Raw genomic sequence first — 22,208 nt, 5'->3', positions numbered from 1 at the left:
AGGAGGAAGTCGCCTAACTTTTGAAGCCCATGTTCCAAAAATAAGTTAAACTCAACTTTATTTTATTTTATGATATGTTTATTTTTAGGACAAAACATTACCGGTTATTTTAACAAGCTTTGAATACACCTATTTAAACCTTAAACATACAAAATATAGCACTGAAGCCACTTACGAACAAATTCAACTTACGAATAATTGTCCGGATCGCATTCGTAAGTGGGAAAGCGCCTGTAATTGCAAAGCCAATCAAAAACACTTTTAATTTTCTCATTTTATAAATGATCGCAAATGCCTTTGTGTGTATTTGTGCTACGTATATTTTGGAAAAACCATTATGGTTGGTCTGAGACTGGCTAGCAACCAGTTCAGGGTGTCCCCTGCCCACTGCCCGAAGATATCTGGGATGGGCTTCCAACTCTCTAATTAAAATAGAAATTCAACTTTAATCAGGGTCTGTACACCTTTTTCAAGGCCAAATTGTAAGACTTTTCAAGCACTTTCTCCAGTACCGTTAAAAGAGGAAATCTGGTGAAAAGCAATTCCTGGCCCTGTTGTTTGAGGTGACTGAGTGCTGCCTGTCGGAAAAATAACCAGAACATTTGAGGGCGAAAAAAAACCTGAAACTGTGCCTTGTTTCATTAGTGTTTGCTGCTGTCTCGGTTCGTTTCCTGTTGTATCAAATTTTCTCATTTTTTTTATTACGGACAGCACTTGATCATGTCAAAATGTAGAACTACTGATTGATCTCTCCTCGTGAATTGCATAATGTGACATCAATTCACACACTGTCAAATTAACACTTATTCAATAATATTCACTTACTTATTAAAAAAAATGTTCTATATTAAAAGAAGGTACATCAACTTCAATTAACTGAACATCAAGGTAAGAACAAAGGCCCAATAGTTTAGGACTCTAATGTGCATCATTCAGTTCCTCCATCATTTCTGTCAATGTTTTCTCAAAAGCCTCAAGATTTTTCTGTTATTCTTTTTTTTCTTTTGATTTTGAATTGATATACAGTTCGTGGAATGCTTTGTCATTTGCTCTATTGCTGTCAGCAGATTGTAATGCACCTTTAGGAGGCGATCCCGCTTTACAAGACCAGGCAATGCAACAGCAGGGGCCTCATTTTGAAGTCAATTTTTGTGTTTTTCCCCCTTAGTGTGCGTTCTGCCAAGGCAGATCACTGAGAAATATCATATGGTGAGAATTTCAAGCACTTCACACAAAATTCAGGCATTATCCTGACCCTAAAAACACAACCTTATAATTCAAGCATTTTATAGGATTTCAAACACCCCGTACGAAACCCTGTTTATTGTCACTACACAAAAGAGCAACGTTTGATTTGACTGTTGTTGTTTGTTCCGCCCCGCCTACACTCAGATTAGACGGCTGGATTAAATGTGAAATTGACGAGGGTGGCTTTTCCGCAAATTGAACATTTTTGAACTCACATCAGCTATAGCGTTGTGCATTCTGCGGAGAAAACCTGCCCGGCGCCTCTTTGCACTGCCAGCGTTTCGACGGAGAGTAAAAATGCGGCGCAGTACAAAAAGAATCGCTCAGGGCAGGATAACACCTCAGTGGACACATCATAAATTGCATGTTACTAAAGTTATTAACTTTCTGTAATCCATTGAAGAGGAACCAGCACCCTGTCATAGAAGCAATGACAAAAGCAGCGATATTGATATCTAATACTCTAATTACCAAATAGCCTATATGAGTACTACATTAGATTACGATTATGACTCATATCAGTGACTTGGTTTGTTTACTCGCCCATATGATACTTCAATATCGTACCACATTTTCGTTGGAACAATGCTAGTTATTTTTAGTCTAATTACAAGATGAGTGGGCAGCACTGCAGCGCAGTGGTTAGCGCATGTGCAGCACAGTTCTGAGGTCATGAGATCGAACCTTCCTGTTTGGAATTTGCATGTTCTCCCCATGCTTGCTTGGGTTTCCTCTGGGCACTCCGGTTCCTCCCACATTCCAAAAACATGCATGTCAGGTTAACTGGCCGGTCCAAATTATCCCTAGGTGTGAATGAGCGGGTGAGCCGTCTGTCTCTGTGTGCCCTGCGACTGGCTGGCAACCAGTTCAGGGTGTCCCGTGTCCACTGCCCGGAGATAGCTTGGATTGGCTCTAGCACCCCCGCGACCCTACTGAGTAAAAGCGGTACAGATAATGATTTCTTTGGGCATTAAACTTCTGTCTCTTCTGTCTTTGTGGGTGTGACCTGTTTTCTGAGTCATTGCCTTTCATAACTAGTGTATTCATGATTCGATAGTTTAAAAAGGCACCCATTTATCATAGACACAGCTTCTTGATTGTGCTCGAAGACTGCACCAGATCGATGTGATTCAATTTAAGATGAACGGGATTTTCTTTTCCAGACCTCCATCTAGGGCTTTCCACCCTACAGGAAACACTGAATATGGATCCACTGCTGGGATTTACATAAAGCGCCATCCTTCTGCTGGCTTCAGGAAGTTGCTGCTAAACGTATGTTGACAACAAGGCAATTGGGTGCGACGTTGCACTTATACCGATACCCGACCCCGGCACTTACAGGCTCGATCAACAGTCCATGTGCTTAAAGGGAAAGAACACATTTTGAACCTGGTTTGGATTTCTGAGGATACAAAAATTTCCTCTAAGTAAGGTTTTTGAAAAACTAACCATGGGCCCAAAAAATCAAACGATTTAGGTCAAGAGTGGACCAATCTACTATGTGGGTTATTTTAACCCAACTTTTTTCATTGTTTTGCACAATGAACCGCTACCCCGTCAATAACCCCCCGCTCGGACCCCCAATTTGTTATTATTTTTTTTTAAATAAACAAAAACACACATTAGTTTTTCATAACAAAATTTAAAATGGGCCTTGTTTTATTTAAAAATTGAATGAAAATGTTTTATACCCCTAAACTGCTGTGCCATTACTAGTATGTCCCGATCCAATACATTTGATATAAGATGAAAGACCAATATGGATTTTATTGAATTTCCTTAAAAATCTATAAAAAATAGAAGTACTCCATAAAAAAATCCTCATTCAAGCAGTAACTGTATGCTTTAACGTGAATGATAAAGCATTAAATTGAGAGGTTGTGGACTCAAAATATGGTTGATAATGTTAACCTCAATCAACTACGGCACCGAAGGATTTTTTTAAAGTGTTATCCATTATTATCATTAGTTAATTCTCCCAAACCCAAAATTTTGTTGTTCATAGCAACCTATGCATTCAGTTTATACAGTAACCCTTGCTGTATTGCCGATTTTCATTAGAACAGTCGCCTCATCCGTTTTCTGCCTGTGTCTACCTGTGCGTCAATAATTTTGCAGTCTCAGTTGAACACATACGGAAACAAAATTTGACAAACCTATATTAAGTATGTGTAAATCTTTTTCAATTTCGAGTTTCTCTGGACTGACAAGGCACCAAAATGCAGAGGAAGATGCTTTTTATCGCCAATTAAGATGGATGTCTCAAAATGCTAAAGGAAGTTAAAAGCACTTATACGTCACATTTTTGTTTTCCAATAACATCCACATAATGACGGAAAAACATAACCTAAAAAGAGTGGAAAGCACCCTGAAGGCGACAAATTCCCATCTGGAGTGAAAAAAAAAAAGAATGGTTAATTATGATATCCTGAAATAATTAACATCTATTTTGGGAATCAGATGTGCAATATAGCAGCAATATTAGTTTTAAAATTATAATTTAGGAGTTCAGAGGTTTTTTTTGTCGAAAAAATGCTTGAGCCTGTAAAAAGGGGTTGTTCTTTGGTTTCAATGTATAATAGAGTATTTTATGAATCGATAAACAAAGATTTCTACTTCGTGAATTTTCACTATCATGGGTCTTCATTTGGGACAGAGACCCTGCGTAAAATGAGGGATTACTGTCAATTCAGACTTATTTTACAGTAATCAGATTGAAGCTATTGGCGATATCCTGTTAGTAATTACCCTGGGACACCTTTCTCAATTATTTTATCCCCACGCTTAATCAGGGTTCCCCAGGATTTTTCCATTCAAATATAAGACTTTTAAGGCCTTTTAGGACCAAATCCACTCAAATTTAGGACGTGGGGGCAGGCGGCAAGTCGTGACGGACCCTGGCGCCCAAATACACCTGATTGCGACAGAGGGGAAGGAGTGGCGAAGGTTTTGCGTACTCTGTGGCTGAGGTTGGGTTTGCAAGGGCGGCCGAACAGTGTTGGCACCAAGCTTGGACTAAGGTTGGGAATGAGGCGGCAGTGAAAAAGACCAACTCGGAGCGGGTACGGGATAGTTAAAGCGGTGAGGTGACTCGCGAGCACCTGCTGTTAAAAGGACAGGACCAAGTACGGGTCCTTGGTCCCCCTACCCCTGGGAACGCGACGCACTCAGGTTAGGACACCGTGACCACGTGGTGGAACCGAACCCTGCCGGCAACGACCCGGCCGCACCGACCCATAAAGCTTTCACATGCTCCCGGGCCTTTTAGGCCTTGGGCAGGTGACTGTTCGATGTGACGGAGCAGCACGTTGCGACGGATTTGGGAAGTCAGCCGGTGACCAGGGGGGCAGAGGTATATGCACAACTGCCCATGTTTTCCCCACTGCAACCGGTTTCCCTGCTACAGCCTGAACTAAGGCTGCACGATTAAATAAAAAACCTAATTGCGATTTTTTCAGACCAGTATTGCAATTTCAATGCGATTTTTTATTTTAAAAGAAAGGTGCCTTTTCTGTGCTAGTTTTGTTATTTTCTTAAGCACCTTAAGATGCCTGACCTACCAGTACAATACATTTCTGCATCAGTGGAGTCGGCAATTACTGGGGAAAATAATAAAATACAAAAGGCATCAAGTCATAAACATGTTTTATGAGGAATAACTGAAATATGACGATATGACAACTGTCTTTTACTTTTTAAAGATTTTGAAGAATAACAACCCATGGGCTAATGTTTTACTCACTTATGCATTAAAGGGTTAATACTAGTAGCATGCTTTAAGGAGACATGTCTGTATGATGTCACCAGTCACGCCTAAAACAACTTTTAGAAAATGTATAAAATACCTGACCTGGATCCAGATAAGGCTTCATGCTATTGTCCCAGCTGTTTTCCAGCTAAGATGCCTATGCTAAGCTCATCTGCAGGCATGTGATGGCAAAACGAAAATCAGGCGAGAATAAAAACCTACTTTTTCTGTGTGTGCCAACTTCGATTACTCAATGTTAGTGGCACTTGTGGTGATTAATACTAATGTTTGGTTTATCAAATGGTGATCAACTTTGACCTGGGACCAGGTGAGGATCCATACTATTGTCCGAGCTGTTTTCCAGCTAAGATGCCAATGCTACACTCATCTGCAGGCATCTGATTGCAAACATGAATTCAGAGAAGAATAAAAACTTTCTATTTATGGGTCTTCCAACTTAGATTACTCAATTTTAGTAACACTTGCGGTGATTATTTTAGTTGGGGACAAAACGTGAGAGTGTTTCCTTTCAAAAAAAAGACAAATGGTCCAGATCCTCCAAACAGTTCAACAACAGCATTCAATTTACTTTGGGTACATCATTGAGATTGAGATTTTACGTGAATTTTACAGAGATTCAAGAATTTAAGTAAACAGCGCCCTCTTCTGGGGAGCTTCGTTAGGGTTGTTGTCTATAAATCCTTGAAGGAAAAAAGGCAGTGTTATGCGATTACACATTCGCACTACGTCACATCGCAATGGCGATTAGGTTTCGGTTAATCATGCAACCCTAGCCTGATTCCAGTTTTATTTTAAACCACTCAATCACAACGGGTTAAACCTACACTTTCCCATTCCAAAATTACTCTTATGTCGACAGCGGGTTAGAAACTGACTGTAAGTATAGTTCCATTTTCTAAAATGCAGATTTCAGGAGTTTCCTACCATGAATTTTTAGTTCACATATTAGACAGTTATTAGCGCTATCACTCAGGTAAAACAGGCAAAAATTACGACATTCGAGACTTGAAGTTAAGACTTGTAAACAAAATTTAAGACCCTTTCAAGGCCTTTATTTGCGGTTATAAAATTTAAGACCCTTAGGAAACCCTGATATTACTAGCAACCCGGTAATAACATATTAATAACAAAGTAACGTCATATTAATAGCATGACAATTGTTATTTCCAAAATGTATATCAAACTGGTAGCCACTTTGCGGGCCCTTTTTGGAATGGAACCTCCGTGACAAACGAGGGGTGACTGGAATTTACAAAGAAAACTAACACTAGCCTAGCAAAAAAACAGAAAAATGATTTTTTTTTTGTACAACATACCCACAAAATGGGATCAAATTGACCCAAGTACAGTAGTAGATTGGTGTATTTTTGACCCAAGGGTTTTTTGCAGTCGAGGTTTTCTCCCAGGCGAATTAGAAAACAGTGAGTGAGCGAGATTCCCGACCCGGAGCGTAGCAGAGGGCACGGACAGACAGACAGAAAGAGAGAGAGCAGCAGAAAACATCTGCGTACCGATGGCGAGTTGGGGCAGTGTGCATCCCAGTCGCTCCGCGATGGCCTGCAACTCTTTCAACTTCGCCTGCTGACGCCGACCCTCCTCGCTCAAGATCTTGTCCTTCAACCACTGGTAACCCTGTCAGAAACACAGCCGCACAACTGCTCAAAAACGCAGTCACTTCGCCTACCGTGTCACAAGGGCTGTGGACTCCGTGGATACCGTAACTTAAACCTAATCCTAAAAATTGAAACCTACAGTATTTCCTAACCTGATACTGAAATGTAACCCTAAACCCTCGACTTTAAGACCAAAGTAGATTCCCATTATTTTAACCTCAACTTAAAAGTGGTTAAATTCCATCCCCGATATAACGATAGTAGCTCAAGGAGGACTACGACGTCCTTAGTCGGTTCAAAAGACCCTGGCAGTTGGTGGCCTGGATTCAGCGCGTGTGTTCGTTAACTCGGCATAGCCACAACTTTTAGGTTTTTGTCGCATTAGTGGCTAACAATGCTGAGGCAGTCACTAAAAATACAGGCCAGCCCAACTAGCATAATGACTAGCATCACTGACACGACCACTAACTGTAGTGGTGAGTGCCGCTAGTTTTAGAGACTAATGTCTCTGACAGGGCTGCTAGCATTAGCAGCTAATTAGTGCCGCTAGTTAGATGTGTACTGTATTTGTTACATACAAGTGAAATAGCTTCAGCTCTATTAAATAACAAGAACGGTCTGTGCCCTTTGATTGTGTTTGCACGGTTTTATTTGTCATTTGGGCTTTTTAGTTGAAGACTAGAAGTTTCCTGTAGCATTGCATCTCCATGGTCTGGAATGTCTTATTCAGCTTTGCTGTGAGAGTCCATGTCTTGCTTGGATAGAGGAAGATGAAAGTAACTAGGGCTAACATTAGCCCGATTCTTTGCAATGTTCATTTTCTCTCCAGATTGGTGTAAGTCTGGAGAGTGTGGCTGTGATTTGAGCTATTCAGTCCAGGATTTTGTGTTCTGACCTCTTTTCTTATGTGACAGCTCCTAGTGACAGTTTCAAACTCATGGTGGTTAAGGGTGATGTTTGTGATGATAACTTGGGTGATGTGGTCATAACTTTTGTTTTTCTGTGCTGATTACCATCCCATACTGGGTTGATGCTTTGCCCAGGCGATTGAGCAGATCTCAGAGTTATTTTTCTCCTGCCAATTCAGCAATATCATAGTCAAATGAAGGTTGGTGACTTTATGTTTCCATTGCTGACTACCTACATGTTGGTCTAGGGCTTCAGTCATGAGCTTCTCCAGGAAGATGTTAAATAAAGTTGGAGAGAGAATGCAGCCTTGTCTCACACAGACTGTGGTTTGAAACTACTCTGCAATGGTACCATTGATAAGCACCACACTGTTGGAGCACAGTTGTTCAATGGTCTAAACTAGTTTCTGGCCCATATTGTATCTACGCATGGTGGCCCACGGGGCTGTTTGCAATGCTCTGCCAAATGCCTTCTTATAATCTACACACACGTGATAGAAGTTTGTCTGGTGTTGTTTAAATTTCTTGCATTGGATGCCCAGATTCAAAATCTGTTTTGTGGTGTTAAATCCCTTCCCTTAAAACCGCCTGTTCTTCAGCAAGGATGTTTTCAGCCAGTGGTTTCAGTCGCTTCTGTAAGACCTTTAGCACAACTTTACTTGCATAGCTGATGACTGGAGGTTCAGTAGTTGGAGAATAGTTGGAGGTTTTCCTTCTTTCCATAATTACTAGCAAATTTGTCGATGAAGACGACCACAGTCCTCTCTGCCAGATATGTTTGCAAATCTGTATCAATATATCTGTAGTTAGTTCTGCACCAACTCCTATAAGTTCTGACGGGATGTCATTTCCTGGAGACTTTCCGTTATTTAGTGAATTAAATGCTGCCTAATTCTTCTCAGAGGATAGAGAAGTTGTCCCTTTTCCCTGGGCTGGTGTTTGTACAGACATTGGGGTCTTCCTGTGTCAGGTGGTTTTAAAGTTTGGAGCAGTATTTTGTCCATCTAGTCATTATCTTTTTTTCCTCTGTTGGGCTATTACCTGCTCTATGGTTATTGTTACATTTACTATAATAATTATTGATTAAGATATGAATATCAAATCTAAGTAAATATATTTGTTATTTTAGGAATTATAACTCTGTAATTGTTATTTCGATTGTTGTAGTTTTTTTTAATGAATATGTTATAAATATACCAAAAAAAACCAAAGCAAATACATGTTTCTGTCAATGGGGTCAAAAAAATCTCGCAATGCAACCTCTCTCTAAATCCCTGAAGGCAAATAAAACAACAGTTCGAGAATGCACCACAAGAAGACAAACACAATCACAGACAAGTAGATAAATACAAACAACGGCACCACAAATATCCCCCGATCCAAACATGACAACAAGCATTCCACAAGGGAAGTGAAACTGCACGACATCAAAGTGCAAAATGAGTGAGAGAGCGTTTTACAAAACACACAACACCGCACTGGACGCATGTGACCACAAAAAACAACACTGCGAGAAGCAAGGACCGAGCCGGGGAGGAGAACACCAACAGGACAAAAGTCCGCAAGTGGGCGTGGCTACCTTCAGAGAAGCCCGAGAGTACGAGGGTACCCTTCCGTCGTATTTTCCTGAGATGATCCCGCAGGCCAGTGGCGACCACGTCATGGCCCCCACACCTGCGATACAGAAAACGGTTATCATCGCGTCCAGATACAAAATCCAGGTAGGGCTGCAACAATTAATTGACATTGTTGATGATTGTAATTAGGGCTGCACGATTTTGCGAAAAAAAAAATAAAAAAAAAAAATGGCACGAGATCTCAGACTGGTTTTGCAATTTCGAAGAGCTTTTTTTAATTTTAAAAGAAAGGTGCATTTACTGTGCTAGTTTTGTTAATTTTGTAAGTAATTCACCTTTGGATGCATGACCTACCAGTACATAGATTCGTATATGAGTGGAGTCGGTAATTAGTGGGGAAGAATACACATCATGCCATTAACACGTTTTGAGAAATACCTGGAATATGACAATGGCTTTTTATTTGTAAATATTTCGAAGAATAACAAACCATGGGGCCTTTTTAGTATCCCACTTATGCATTCAAGGGTAAATATTAGTGACAGGGCCATTAGACTGTTGAGAAGCTGTCTGTACAAAGTCACCATTCATGCCTAGACATACCCTTATAGAAAATGTATGAAATACTAATGTATAGTTTCATCACATGGTGATCAACTTTGACCTGGGACCAGGTAAGGATTCATGCTATTGTCCGAGCTGTTTTCCAGCTAAGATGCCCGAGCTACACTCATCTGCAGGCATGTGATTGCAAACATAAATTAAGACAAGAATAAAAACCTTCTATTTATGTATGTTCCAACCTAGATTATTCAATTTTAGTAGCACTTGCAGTGATTATTTCGATTGGGGACGAAACTTTAGAGTGTTTCCTTTCAAAAGAGACCAAAATGGTCCAGATCTTCCAAACAGTTCAACAACAACATTCAATTTACTTTGGGTACGTCCTGGATTGAGATTTCATGTGAATTTTACAGGATTTTAAGGGGTTAAACTTAAGTAAGCAGCACCCTCTTCTAGGGAGTTTTGTTAGGGTTGCTGTCAATAAATCCTTGAAAAAAACCGAGGTGTCATTCGATTACACAATCGCACTATGTCACATCGCAACGTCGGTTAGGTTTCGATTAATCGTGCAGCTCTAATGAAAATAGTCGACAATGAAATCCATTGTTGACTATTGTCGCCAGACACATTTTTCCAACAGAGTGAGACATCTTACATGATTGCTATCTCTGCTGAGCTGTTGATGAGCAGTATTGGCTCTCTCTCGAGTGGTATAATCCAGAAAATGATGGTGTTGATATTAAGTACGCGTACCAAATCTTACAAATTTTGGGAGCATTTTAGTTTTGATATGGCGAATAAAAGACTAGGAGCCGTACCCATTCATCTTATATGCAGACAAATGGATAGCGATTACACATCCTAACCACCAGGCTGTCAAAGACATGGATGGTTCTTCACAATTGCATAACATTTGATTGCAGCGGGTAGAGTGCCGTATCCTATTTACTAGACCACAAGAGATACAGCCACTACACAAAAAGGCATTAGTTCTTATTTCATTTCAACACTATTTTTAGTCTTGGTACCAGATGTGTTTGAGAAAAGAGAAAAAAAGAAAGTGATTAAAAAGGGGTAAAGCATTTCACTTTGTCCCAGCTCAATCTAAGCATCGTAATTCAAAACATTTTGGATATGAGCGGCCATGCGTTCATTCAATTACTTCCCACAATAACTTTCTTGTCGTTCAGTTCAGAACAAATACATTACTTTTGTTTAGAATCTGGTGAGCCCAGACCAATACAGACGCTCCATTTGACTTACGAAAAGCGGGGTGGCGAACACGTGGCTCTAGAGCCGCATGCGGCTCTTGGCCAATAAGAATGCGGCTCTTTGCCTCATCATATTTTCTATAAACTGTGGCTCTTTGCCTTGTTTCATCTTTAGTTTTTTTTGTGTGTATTGAGGGTGGACACTTTTCTTGAAATCAACACAAGAACAATACTTGTTGTATTGTAAGGAGAGGAGTGTGTTATGGGAAATAATATGTTATTAATTGTGTGTGTTTGTATGTCATGGCAGGTCAGTGCGTGGTGTGGCTCTTTGACTCTCACGGTTAAAAATGTCGGCTCTTTGTGTCAAACTTGTTCGCCACGCTTGCTGTAGTGCTTCTTTCCACCACTACCGGCGTGTGGCGCTGTGAGAGGTCACCCGGGATACACCCTGAAGAAGAAATCCACTTCCTTTTCCTAGTTCTTGTGTAAACATAATACACTGTATCTCCAGCGCACTAAGGATTTTGCAATTTTTATTGTTCAATATCTCAAGCATCCATTCAATATGGTCGGTGTAAAGTGTAAAGAAGAGGCGAGCTGTTTCTTTTGAAATGAAAGTTGAATAAGGAAGGTTGATGTGGTTAAGAAAATGGATGGATCACTTTTTTTGTCCACTTTTTACCATGAAAGAAAACCTCTTGAAGCTCATCTTCCAAAAGTAAGGTTAACTTAACTATTCATCTTTATAGAGCATATTATTTTAGGAAATGTTTAATTTTTAGTGCAAAACAATACACGTTACTTATACAAGCCTTAAATATACTTATATAAACCTTTAAAATACATTCCATACAAAATATAGCACTGAAGCAACTCACGAAGAAATTTAACTAACAAACGATTCTCGTTCGTAAGTAGGGCAGCGTCTGTAATAACATTAACGATTTGGTTCTGTGACTAGTGTAACGTTAAGACAAAACCTAAAGCCCTTTTATTGTGTCATCTGTATCCCTAGTGGCATAGTGGGTAGTATGCAGCGTGCTACCCGCTGAGATTCGGGTTTGATTACCATTGCATCCAATGTTACACAATTGTGATCAGAGATATATTCTGACTAATCAATCAAACCCAAATTTGATTCGACTATTTTTCTTGTTTGTGGAAGACTTACTATAGTTTGTATTCCATGCGCCTTATGATCTGGTGCGCCGTATATATATGAAAAAAAAAACTATCGGAAAAGACTTTTGGGGGTGTGACCTATAACCTGGTGCTCCTTGTAGTGCGGAAAATACGGTGCTTCAAAAAATGCACATCGATTAGTTTTTATTTACCATACTGCTGATGCTAATAAGCCTGTTCTTGGATTACAGGCATACAAATGTATACTTGATTTTAATGAATTATTTACATACCTGTCCTTTAAAAATGGAAAAAAGTTTATCTATGGATTTGTCTACTGACCAAGCACAGTACTTAATTGGCTTTGGATAGTGCATTTTTAATAAATTAATGTACAAATTTGCACTATGTTCAATAAAAGATGTCGATTTTATTGTACCCATTTTCCTTGCATTTTTAGTATTTGCCACATAATTAAATCAACTTGATGCTAAAATAAGAAAAAAAACCTAATAGTTATCTGATTATAATAATAATAATTTCATTTATTTTATCCCCTTAGGGAAATTCATTTCCACCGACAGTACCAGGGAGGTACAGTCAGTGCTGTTGCAGCAGAGCGTGGTATTCCCAGACGGTCTCCAATCCGATGCCCGACCCTGCTTAGCTTCCCGAGACCAGGCGTTCTCAGGGTGGTATGGCCGTAAACAGGATTAGTTAACTAATCCTCTCAATAGTCTGTGACTAGTCGACTATTTAAAATAGTCGCCAGTTGCAGCCCAACTTTAAGGTAATAAATAAAAAACATTGCCTTACCGATTTTATGGAAGAGTTCAGGTAGCTGCACCTCCACCTTCTCTCTCTGAAACATATGATACTCGGCCTGCTCGCAAATGGGAGGGATCTGATTGAACTGCCGTGCCACGGAATAAGCTTCCTTTATGGGTGGAAAAAGGCACAAAAACAAACAAGATGAAGCATGATGTCAAAGGTACGGAAGGCGTCACCGAGTTTACACGTTTTCCATGTTTGAGCAACTCGAGGCCGGGAAGCACACCATGATCTCCATTGGACTCCAGCGGGACGTCCCCCAGTACATGGCCATGCCTTGGTTGATCACGTGGGTCATCGCCCGAACCGTTTCTGTAAACAGACAAAGGAAATTGTCGTGATGCTGCAAACTCATACGGGATTTTTTAGCTATAATTTTGAAAATCATTAGGATTGAAACTAATTATTCCTTACTGCAATAAGTGAACAAATTTGCCTCTAGGTGATGCTTGTGCTCCACCATAAATCTTTTTTTCTCTGAAGGATGCTAGAATATCTTACACTGATACAAAGAATAATTACGTTATTACTTTGAATTCTGATATGAATTACTAATCCCAAGAATATGGATTCAATGAACCAGGCCGGTTGAAATAGGACACACAATTTTTTAACACAGAGAAATAATGATAGGGGAAAGAGGGGAGGTGAAACGCCGCAGAGCACAGGTGTCAAACTGGCGGCCCGCGGGCCAGATCAGGCCCGCTAAAGGATTGAATCCGGCCCGCGAGACAACACCCAGAGAAGCGCAAGAGACAAACAAGCTGCAGGTGGAAATATGTCAACTTGATTTTGCCAAAGCCAGGTTTCTCTCACAAATATACTATACTTGTATCTCTATCTCTCTCTCTCGTTCTCTCTCTCTTTCTCTCTCTCTTTCTTTTCCACCCTTTTCTCCCACTCTTGTCTCTTTCACTCTGTGTGTCTCTCTTTTTCTCTTCCTTTGTTGCTCTTTGTCTCTTTCTCTCTCTCTGTGTCTTTTTAACTTCATTTGCTCTAACTTCCTTTTTTCCTTTTCTCACTTTTCTCTTTCTCTCTTACTACCCTTCGCGTTTTCTTTTCTCTTTTCTTTCCTTCCGTCTTTCTATTTCTCTTTTGATTTATTTCTTCCTCTCACTTTCTTTTCCCCCTCTCTCATGACTTTTTATCTTATGTTTCTCACGCTCCCTCCCTCCCTCTCTCTTTTTCTTTCTTTGTCCCGCCCTCTCTCCTTTTCCCTCCCTCTTTCTCTTATTTCTTTATCTCTCTTTTTCTTCCTCTTTAATCTACTCGTCCGGCCCCCGACAGAATGTTTGTTCTATCGTGTGGCTTAACTTCCTTTTTTCCTTTTCTCTCTTTTCTCTTTCTCTCTTACTACCCTTCACACTTTATTTTCTCTTTTCTTTCCTTCTGTCTTTCTATTTCTCTTTGGATTTGTTTCTTCCTCTTCCTTTCTTTCCCCCTCTCTCACGACTTCTGTTTTTATCTCTTTTGTTTCTCACGCTCTCTCCCTCTCTCCCTTTCTTTGTCCCGCCCTCTCCTCTTTTCCCCTCCCCCCCTCTCTCATTTCTTTATCCCTCTTTTTCTTTCTCTTGAATCTACTAGTCCGGCCCCTGACAGAATGTTTGTTCTATCGTGTGGCCCCCGAGTTCAAATGACTTTGACACCCTTGCCGTAGAGTATTGAAGATTTCGAGCGCTGAAAGTCTGGAAGTTACTAACACAAAAAGAAAGTTCCCGCTATTATGTTGGTCAATTTGAGGAGATTCCCTTGTACAGAAAAAAATGCTTATTCCCAAGAACCAGCAAACATGGAGTTAAATCAAAAGCTGTCCCCTTGCTGCTTCAACAATGCAGCTTGGCTAGGTCACACTTGTTTACAAACAAAGGGCTTCATATGTTAATAGAAAAGTTGAACACGAAAGACGAATACAAAAGTACTGTATTTATAAAAAGCTGAAAAATGAGCCAGATTTGGACTAATTTTAATGATTTTGATCGTTCCGAGGCAGAGTGCATTCAATATTTCCATCTTATGAGACTGCTGATTTTTTGCCTTTTGTTTTACTTATTTTAATTATTTTTTTGCGTGTCTTTAAGATGATCTGTGTCTAAATTGGTTAAAATAGAATTGTAAAACTTTTTTTTTTGCATTTTATCATTTATTTATAGCACTGTAGAGTTAAGATTTTTTTGTTATCTTATCGATTTGCATTTCCAGGGATTTTGTGTTGTTGTTCGACATTAAATGTGTTCAGTGTGTAAGAAGCTAAAATTGTTTTGTATTTTCCTCGTTTTCTGTAGATCTGTGAATATCTTAATTTATATTTCATGTGTTTTTAGGGATCACCTGCAAAACATATGACATGATTAATAACTAAATAATTCATAATGTTTTATTATTATTATTTCTAATCTCATTAAAAGACCAAACATAATCTGAGGATCTCTTTTTCTTCCGTTTGGATCTTTTCTCAATGAGCCGAGCCAAAAGAGCCGTTTTTCTAACTAGAGATGTCCTCTTGGGTGGGACCAGTAGGGGGCGGTGGCGCTTCACAGGACAACGCCATAATGACAAGCCACCAAAGCAGGTGTGTCAGCGTCATTTTCACACACTTTTTTAATTTTTTTTATTCATTGCTTGGTCTATCGTCAAACTGCCAAGAAGGCAATAGCAACAATTCCAAGCATTTTCAAGCACTTCACCCAGAAGTCAAGCATTTCACTGACCTCGAGAACACGATATTAAAATTCAAACATTTTCAAATATTTCAAGCACCCGTATAGAGCCTGGTCTGACCTAGCTAAGCAAGTCCGATCCGTCAACATCTTCTATTTGTACGTCGTTGAAACGTGAGACATGTCATCAAGGCTATAAAATCGACAAGGAGCGTGAGGGTTCTTTCAAGATTACGAACCACTATTCATGATGAGATGGAGGGACTTGTTTTTGTGGATAGGCGACAAGGAGACGTGACTGGTTTTAGAAATTCAAGAAAAGAACTGGCTCTGTGACTGTTTGGCATTGGGAAGCAGCGAGTGCAAGTTACAAAGCCCCGGGGAGTTTGTCAAGTCATGTTTAATTGTATAGCCCTTAATCACAAAGAGTCTCAAAGGGCTGCACAAATCAAAGACTATTGCAAACTATTATTACAGACTATTATGACACCATCCCCTCATCTAAAACCTACATGAAGGCAAATAATACACATATTATCAACATAAAATATAGATTATTTATATGCTATAGAGTAAAAGTGTGTTTTAAGCTTAGATTTAAACATTTCCACTGAGGTTGCAGATCAAATCTCAGTGGGAAGAGCATTCCACAGCAAGGAAAAAAGGAATGCAAACAAAAAGGTAGTTCATAAAAAATACAAAAAGAAAAGGAATAAAAAGTAAATAAAAAAGGAAACGAGATAAAAAAGAAAGGAGAAAGGAATGGAAATAAAATATTTAATTAAAAAATAGTTGCTGTATTAAAATAATATAATAATTCTTTGGACAGTAAATGTTATCCAACATTATTTTTTTAGAAGTTTATGGTTTTTGTTATGAACCATTTATTTTCTCTTTTGTAGTTCACAAAGACAAATAACTCTCCCTAGCGCCATTTATCTTATTTAATTGAACTTGAGCTATGGTTTCAGTCCGTCATCTGGAAAGACCGGAAAAAGACTGAAAATGCGCCCAAATGGAGGCAGACGGACGACCCCCAACTGAACAAACTCTTGACAGGAGCAGATGGAGGGAGAGCGACCAGCAGATCAACACCCCCCACCCCCGTTCACATCACCCTCTGGCCATTTAACAAACACAAACAAACATTTTGCTCGCTGTCGTTTCAAAGAAAGGATACAAATTGATAATTGAAACTGGAGTTACCTTCCATCGGCGTGTTGGGGTCCGGTCTGTTTGCAAACACGACATCGACGTAGTCTAGCTGCAGTCTCTCGAGGGATGCTTTTAAACCTTCAAAATAAGAGCGAGAACACAATTTCACACAATGGCGTGTTAAAAAGGAAAAGAACAATTCACGGGAGAGGTAAAGCGTTTAAAAAGCAAAATTTTTCTGCCTTGTTTTTTTGGCCAGCCTTTTGCAAAGAAAGACGATAAAAAAAAATAAAAATTAGGAGAATAATAATAAGAAGAACAAATGAAGAAAACGGGAAAAAAATAAATAAAAGAAAGAAGATAATACAATAGAAATAACAAAAGAAAGGAAGTAATGAAGAAAGAAAGGAAAACATTTAAGGAAACAAAGGAAGGAAAAACATGAATGAAAAAATAAATTAAACAAAGGAATAAACAAATTAAAGGAAAGGAAGAAGCAATGTAAATACAAAAAAGGAAGTAAAAAGTGAAAAAAAGGAAATAAAATATAAAGTGAAATGAAATAAAATAATAAAGAAAAGAAGACATCATAAAGAAAGGAAAAATCAACTGAGAAAAAAGGAAATAAAATTAAAAAAGGACACTAGATAAAAAGGTAAGGAAAAAAGAATGGAAATAAGAAAGGTAATTGATAAAAATATAAAAAGAAAATAAACGAAAAAGGAAAGGAAATAAAAAAGGAAATTACATAAAAAGGAAAGGAAAAAGGAAACACAAAGAGAAAAATGTAGTTAATAAAAATATAGAAAGAAAAGAAATAAAAATAAAATAAAAAAGGAAGCTGAATAAAAAGGAAAGGGAAAAAAAGGAATGGAAATAATAAAAAAGGTAATTAAAAATATAAAATAATATAAATAAAAAATTAAAAAATAAAAAGGAAAGGAAATAAAAAAGGAAACTAGATAAAAAAGAAAGGAAAAAAGGAATGGAAATACAAAAAATAGTTTACAAAAAAATATAAAAAGAAAATAAATAAAAAGGAAATAAAAATGTAAACTGGACAAAATGGAAAGGGAAACAAATAATGGACAGAAAAAAGGAAAAAAGGGAGTTAATAAAAATACAAAAAGAAAATAAATAAAAAGGAAACGACATAAAAAAGGAAAAAAATATAAAAAATAAATTAAAAAAAGGAATAAAAGAAAAAAATTGGGGAAAAAAACCCCAACCTATGATGATTTAAAACAAAATGGGTGTTTATATGTATTTTGTTTTATTTTTTAAATCAATAGTTGTTGGTTGTTTTATTAGTGCAGGACGTTTTTTTTTTTTTTTTTTTTTTTTACCACTGGTCGTCGCTAAATAAAACACTGTCCCTTGAAAATTATTTTTTGGAGTAATTTTTTTTTCTTTTCATTTTGTTAAAAAAACAAAAAAAAAAAAAACCGGAATATATTCTTCTATCTGACCATTGTATTTGGTGGCATGTAATTTGGGTGGGATGGGGTTTCCTGAAGCCAGACCAACTGAGACGCGGGTCACACTGAGAAAAACAACTTTTATTTAAGCCAGCACTCACCTTCGATGATATGTTTCCGAGATAAACCTCGCTCAGTCTCGGCTCTGCACAGAGACGGGAAAAACAACAAACGTATGTTTCCAGAGTGGCGATCCCCCACTGTTGGGAGCAGCCATGACGGATTCAAAATGCGATCTCAACTCACTTTCCTCCCCAGAAGATCTTTGTTGTGATCACCAGGCTGGAACGTCTGCAAAAGGACAATGAAAAGGCATCTCAGAGCAGTAAAGGCGGCCAAGAGTCATCGCCTTTCTACCCCGTGCAGTGTCTCCCAAAGATGTTGTGAGACCCTGGCGGAGGGACAGTCTCGGATGGGTCTGGGGGCATGCCCAGAATGAAAGGTTGTAGATTTACAATTCAAAAGCATCGATCCAGGCCATTTTTAAAGCAAAATCCAACTGGTTGCCAGCCAATCGCAGGGCACACAGGGACAGACAACTCGCTCATTCACCCCTAGGGACAATTTGGACCAGCCAATGAACCTGACTTGCATGTTCTTGGAATGTGGGAGGAAACTAGAGTGCCTGGAGGAAACCCACACAAGCATGGGGCGAACATGCAAACTCTGCAAAGAAGGATTCAATCCCCTGACCTCAGAACTGTGCTGCAGACATACTAACCACTCATCTGCCATGCCACCCCCTTGTAAACTATCCATCAGTCCAGTATCTGCACCGCTTATACTCAGTAGGGTCGCGGGGATACTGGAGCCCATCCCAGCTATCTTCTGGCAGTGGGCAAGGGACACCCTGAACTGGTTTCCAGCCAGTCACAGGGCAAACAGGGACAATTTGAACCGGCCAAATAATTATTTGTATTATATGTATTTGAAAAGTATTACAGACGCTGCCGTACTTATGAAGGAGAGTTGAATTGTTGAATTTGTTCGTAAGTTGTTTCAGCGCTATATTTTGTATGTTTATATAAGTATGGTTAAGGCTTGTATACGTAACCTGCATTGTTTTGTACTAAAAAATAAACATTTCATAAAATAATGTGTTCTGTAAAATTGATGAAGTTAAGTTTAACTTAATTTTAGAAGATGAGCTTCAACAGTTAGGTGACTTCGTCTTCTGTGGAAGAAAGTGGCCGAAAAAAACGATCCAATCATTTTCTCAACCGCATCATACTTTCTTATTCCACTTTTTTTCTTAAAGAAACTGCTTGCCTCTTCTTTAAACATTACACCAACTATTTTGAATGTATGAGATATTAAACAATAAAAATGTCGGAGTTCTTAGCGCACTGGAGATACAGTATAGTATGTTTACACACGAACTAGGAAGAGGAAGCGGATTTCTTCTTCAGGGGTGGATGCTGTATGACCTCTCGCAGCGCTACACACCGGTAGTGGCGGAAAGAAGCACTACAGTACTGTCCTGTACTCGGAAAAAGGTGCGCACAATACAAAACGTAACTTACAGCAATGTCCAAGTATTTTTCGATATCCCGAAAAAAAATGTGCGGATCTACAGTTTTTCGTAAGTCGAATGGTTGAAAGTAGGGGAGTGTCTGCGTATTTTTAAAGGTGCCTGATTTTTTGAACATTTCAAATAATGTACGCTGGTTCGAGACCGGGTGGAAATATATCTATTGGCCTGGAGAGAGATGTGTAAGGGAAATTCTTGTTTTATTATAGTTGGAATGTGCCTGTGTATGATTTTATCCTCAAAAGTGCCTTAACGAAGCCAAAGATTATAGCCAGGTGCTGTTTGTATTCTTGCAACAATTGTATCCTCTTGGGGCCTGGTAACTATTAATCATGATAGCCTTCGCTTTGGTGCTGGGAAGTCCGGGGAAGACCTTTGGGCGGCAGTAGCTCAGGAGGTAAAGCGCTCATCCTGGGATCAAAAGATCGCAGTTTCGATTCCCGGCTCCTCAGTGTTATATGTTGAAGTGTCCTTGGGCATAACACTGAATCCAATGCTTATCGGGGGTAGTTGGAATCGGATTCCCTCTATTGTATTGGAAACGCTGCCGTGCCACAGAGGCCAACGTTGGTGCCGAAAAATGGGACACCGTGTCGGAGAGAGCGGCTCGAGTCTCTTTATTTTTCAATATCTCCGTGCGGGTACGCCACATTTATCTTTTCGTATGTTTCCAGGTCGCACATCACACAATATGTGTGAGCTTAGATGACGTGATGATAGGTAGGTAGGTGAGACGGAAATGAGAAAAGTGAAAAAAAGAAAATACGAAAATGCATTTCCTACCTCCAGCCTTTCTTTTTGATGATGCTCCCCAGCACCACCTCAGCCCTGCCAAGAACAGTAAACATGGGGTTATTTCACCCTTACAGGACAACGTGTATCATATAATGTAGCTGTAGTGTATAGTGCAAAGGAAAATGAGTGCTAAAAATCACAGAGAAGAATAAAAGGACTCAAAGCGACCAAACAGCAAGCTTCATGTTGTGTAGAATAAACGCGAATGTCTCGACCAAAGAGTATTTAAAATAAATGTGCGTTTGTATAATAGTTCATGTATTTTGCTTATTATTCAAAATAAGTTCAGTTTTTTACTAAAATACGTTTTTCCACCACTGGGAGGTGTTAATTAATACACAATGTCCCTTTAAAATAAGGTTGTTACTCTTCTATTCTTATGTATGTATTTCAAGATGTAGCTATCTACTGTTATCATTACTTTTGAAAAAAGGGAAAAAGCAAGAGGCAATAAAAAGAAAGAAAAACCAAAAAGGAAAAAGAAGAATAAAAGAATAGACAAAAACAAGAAGTAAAAAAAGAGGAAAAGTCAAAAGAAAAAGAGGATTATTTTCAAAAAAGGAAAAGATAATTGTAGTTTATGTATATTTGATTATTATTCAAATGAATATGAGTTTGTTATTTATCAATGAGGTTTTTTTTCACCGCTAGGAGGCGCTGATTCATACACAATGCCCCTTTAAAATAAGTCTATTACTTTTCCATCCTCATGTCAGATATTCAAGATGTATTCACCTATTATTATCATTACTTTTTTGGAAAACAGAAAAATTGAAAAGAAAATGAGAGAGAAAAGGGAAAAAAAATACAAAAATTAAATACAAAAGAAAAAAGTCAAAAGAAAAAGGTGATAGCTGATGTTAATAAAAACATAGCTGTATTGATTATTATTGATTATCATCAAAAAGTGCAATTATAGTTTATGTTTATTTGATTATTAGTCAAATGAATATTGGTTTGTTAGTAATGAATGTGTTCTTTTTTTTACCACTAGGAGGTGCTAAATAATACACAAAGTCCCTTTAAGTCTGTTACGCTTCCATCCTTGTTCATTAAATACTGTATCTGATGTGTATAAATGTCTAGATGTATTTATTTATGTATTATTTAAAAACTAATTTCAATGTTTTAAAATTATTTGTCCTTGATAACTTCTTTAAAAGTGACTTTTTGGTACTCCTGGGAGTATTTTTAAATAACTTACTTTTTTACTTTTACTTGAGTAGATTTGTGAAGAAGAAACAGTACACTCTTACTCCGCTACATTAGGCTACATTGAAGCCGTTGCTAAGTAACTTTAATCCCTTCCACGTAAATACGTGCATTTCTCAGAGTCCTTGTGTTTCGTTCATTATGAGGCTTATATAACGCTTTTCAATATTTGTGATCCTAACAATTTTGTTTTTTTTGGTCCAAAATGGCTTTCAAGATTTTGGGGCTCAGACCCCTGGGCTAGATTTGTTTCTGCCTACTTGGGCTTTAAATGTGCTAATGGTGCTAAATGTATTTATATGATTTATACTATAATCATTTTATTGTTTATTAAAGTACTTTACCTTGATTTATTTTAAAAATTATATGAAATAATTGTTATTCATTGTTGTTGTGAGATTTGATGATCTGACAGAAAAATTGTTAAAAATAATCATAATAAGACGTTGCTACAGTTACTTAGTACTTGAGTGGTTTTTTTCACCAAGTACTTTTTTATTTTTACTCAAATGATTGTTTTGGCATGACTACATT

The 22,208-nt window shown here is 38.3% G+C and overlaps 1 protein-coding gene across 5 annotated transcripts in view; it reads right to left on the bottom strand.

The window, feature by feature from the left end:
• Positions 1 to 22,208, bottom strand: part of kcnab2a (potassium voltage-gated channel subfamily A regulatory beta subunit 2a) — a 158,252-nt gene that overhangs the window by 14,466 nt on the left and 121,578 nt on the right. For all 5 annotated transcript variants that reach the window (XM_088338068.1, XM_088338069.1, XM_088338065.1 and 2 more), the window contains 8 exons: positions 20,451 to 20,495; positions 18,383 to 18,427; positions 18,238 to 18,281; positions 16,710 to 16,796; positions 13,073 to 13,158; positions 12,832 to 12,952; positions 9,118 to 9,212; positions 6,529 to 6,649 (listed from right to left, as the gene is read on the bottom strand). In XM_088338068.1, the coding sequence (XP_088194194.1) occupies positions 6,529 to 6,649; positions 9,118 to 9,212; positions 12,832 to 12,952; positions 13,073 to 13,158; positions 16,710 to 16,796; positions 18,238 to 18,281; positions 18,383 to 18,427; positions 20,451 to 20,495 (644 nt within the window). The remainder of the gene's footprint in view (positions 1 to 6,528; positions 6,650 to 9,117; positions 9,213 to 12,831; positions 12,953 to 13,072; positions 13,159 to 16,709; positions 16,797 to 18,237; positions 18,282 to 18,382; positions 18,428 to 20,450; positions 20,496 to 22,208) is intronic.

Source organism: Urocampus carinirostris, chromosome 6 (genome assembly GCF_059441175.1).
Source record: "Urocampus carinirostris isolate Australia breed hairy pipefish chromosome 6, RoL_Ucar_1.0, whole genome shotgun sequence".
Taxonomy (NCBI): Eukaryota; Metazoa; Chordata; class Actinopteri; order Syngnathiformes; family Syngnathidae; genus Urocampus; species Urocampus carinirostris.
This window is presented reverse-complemented; position numbering and strand designations above follow the sequence as displayed.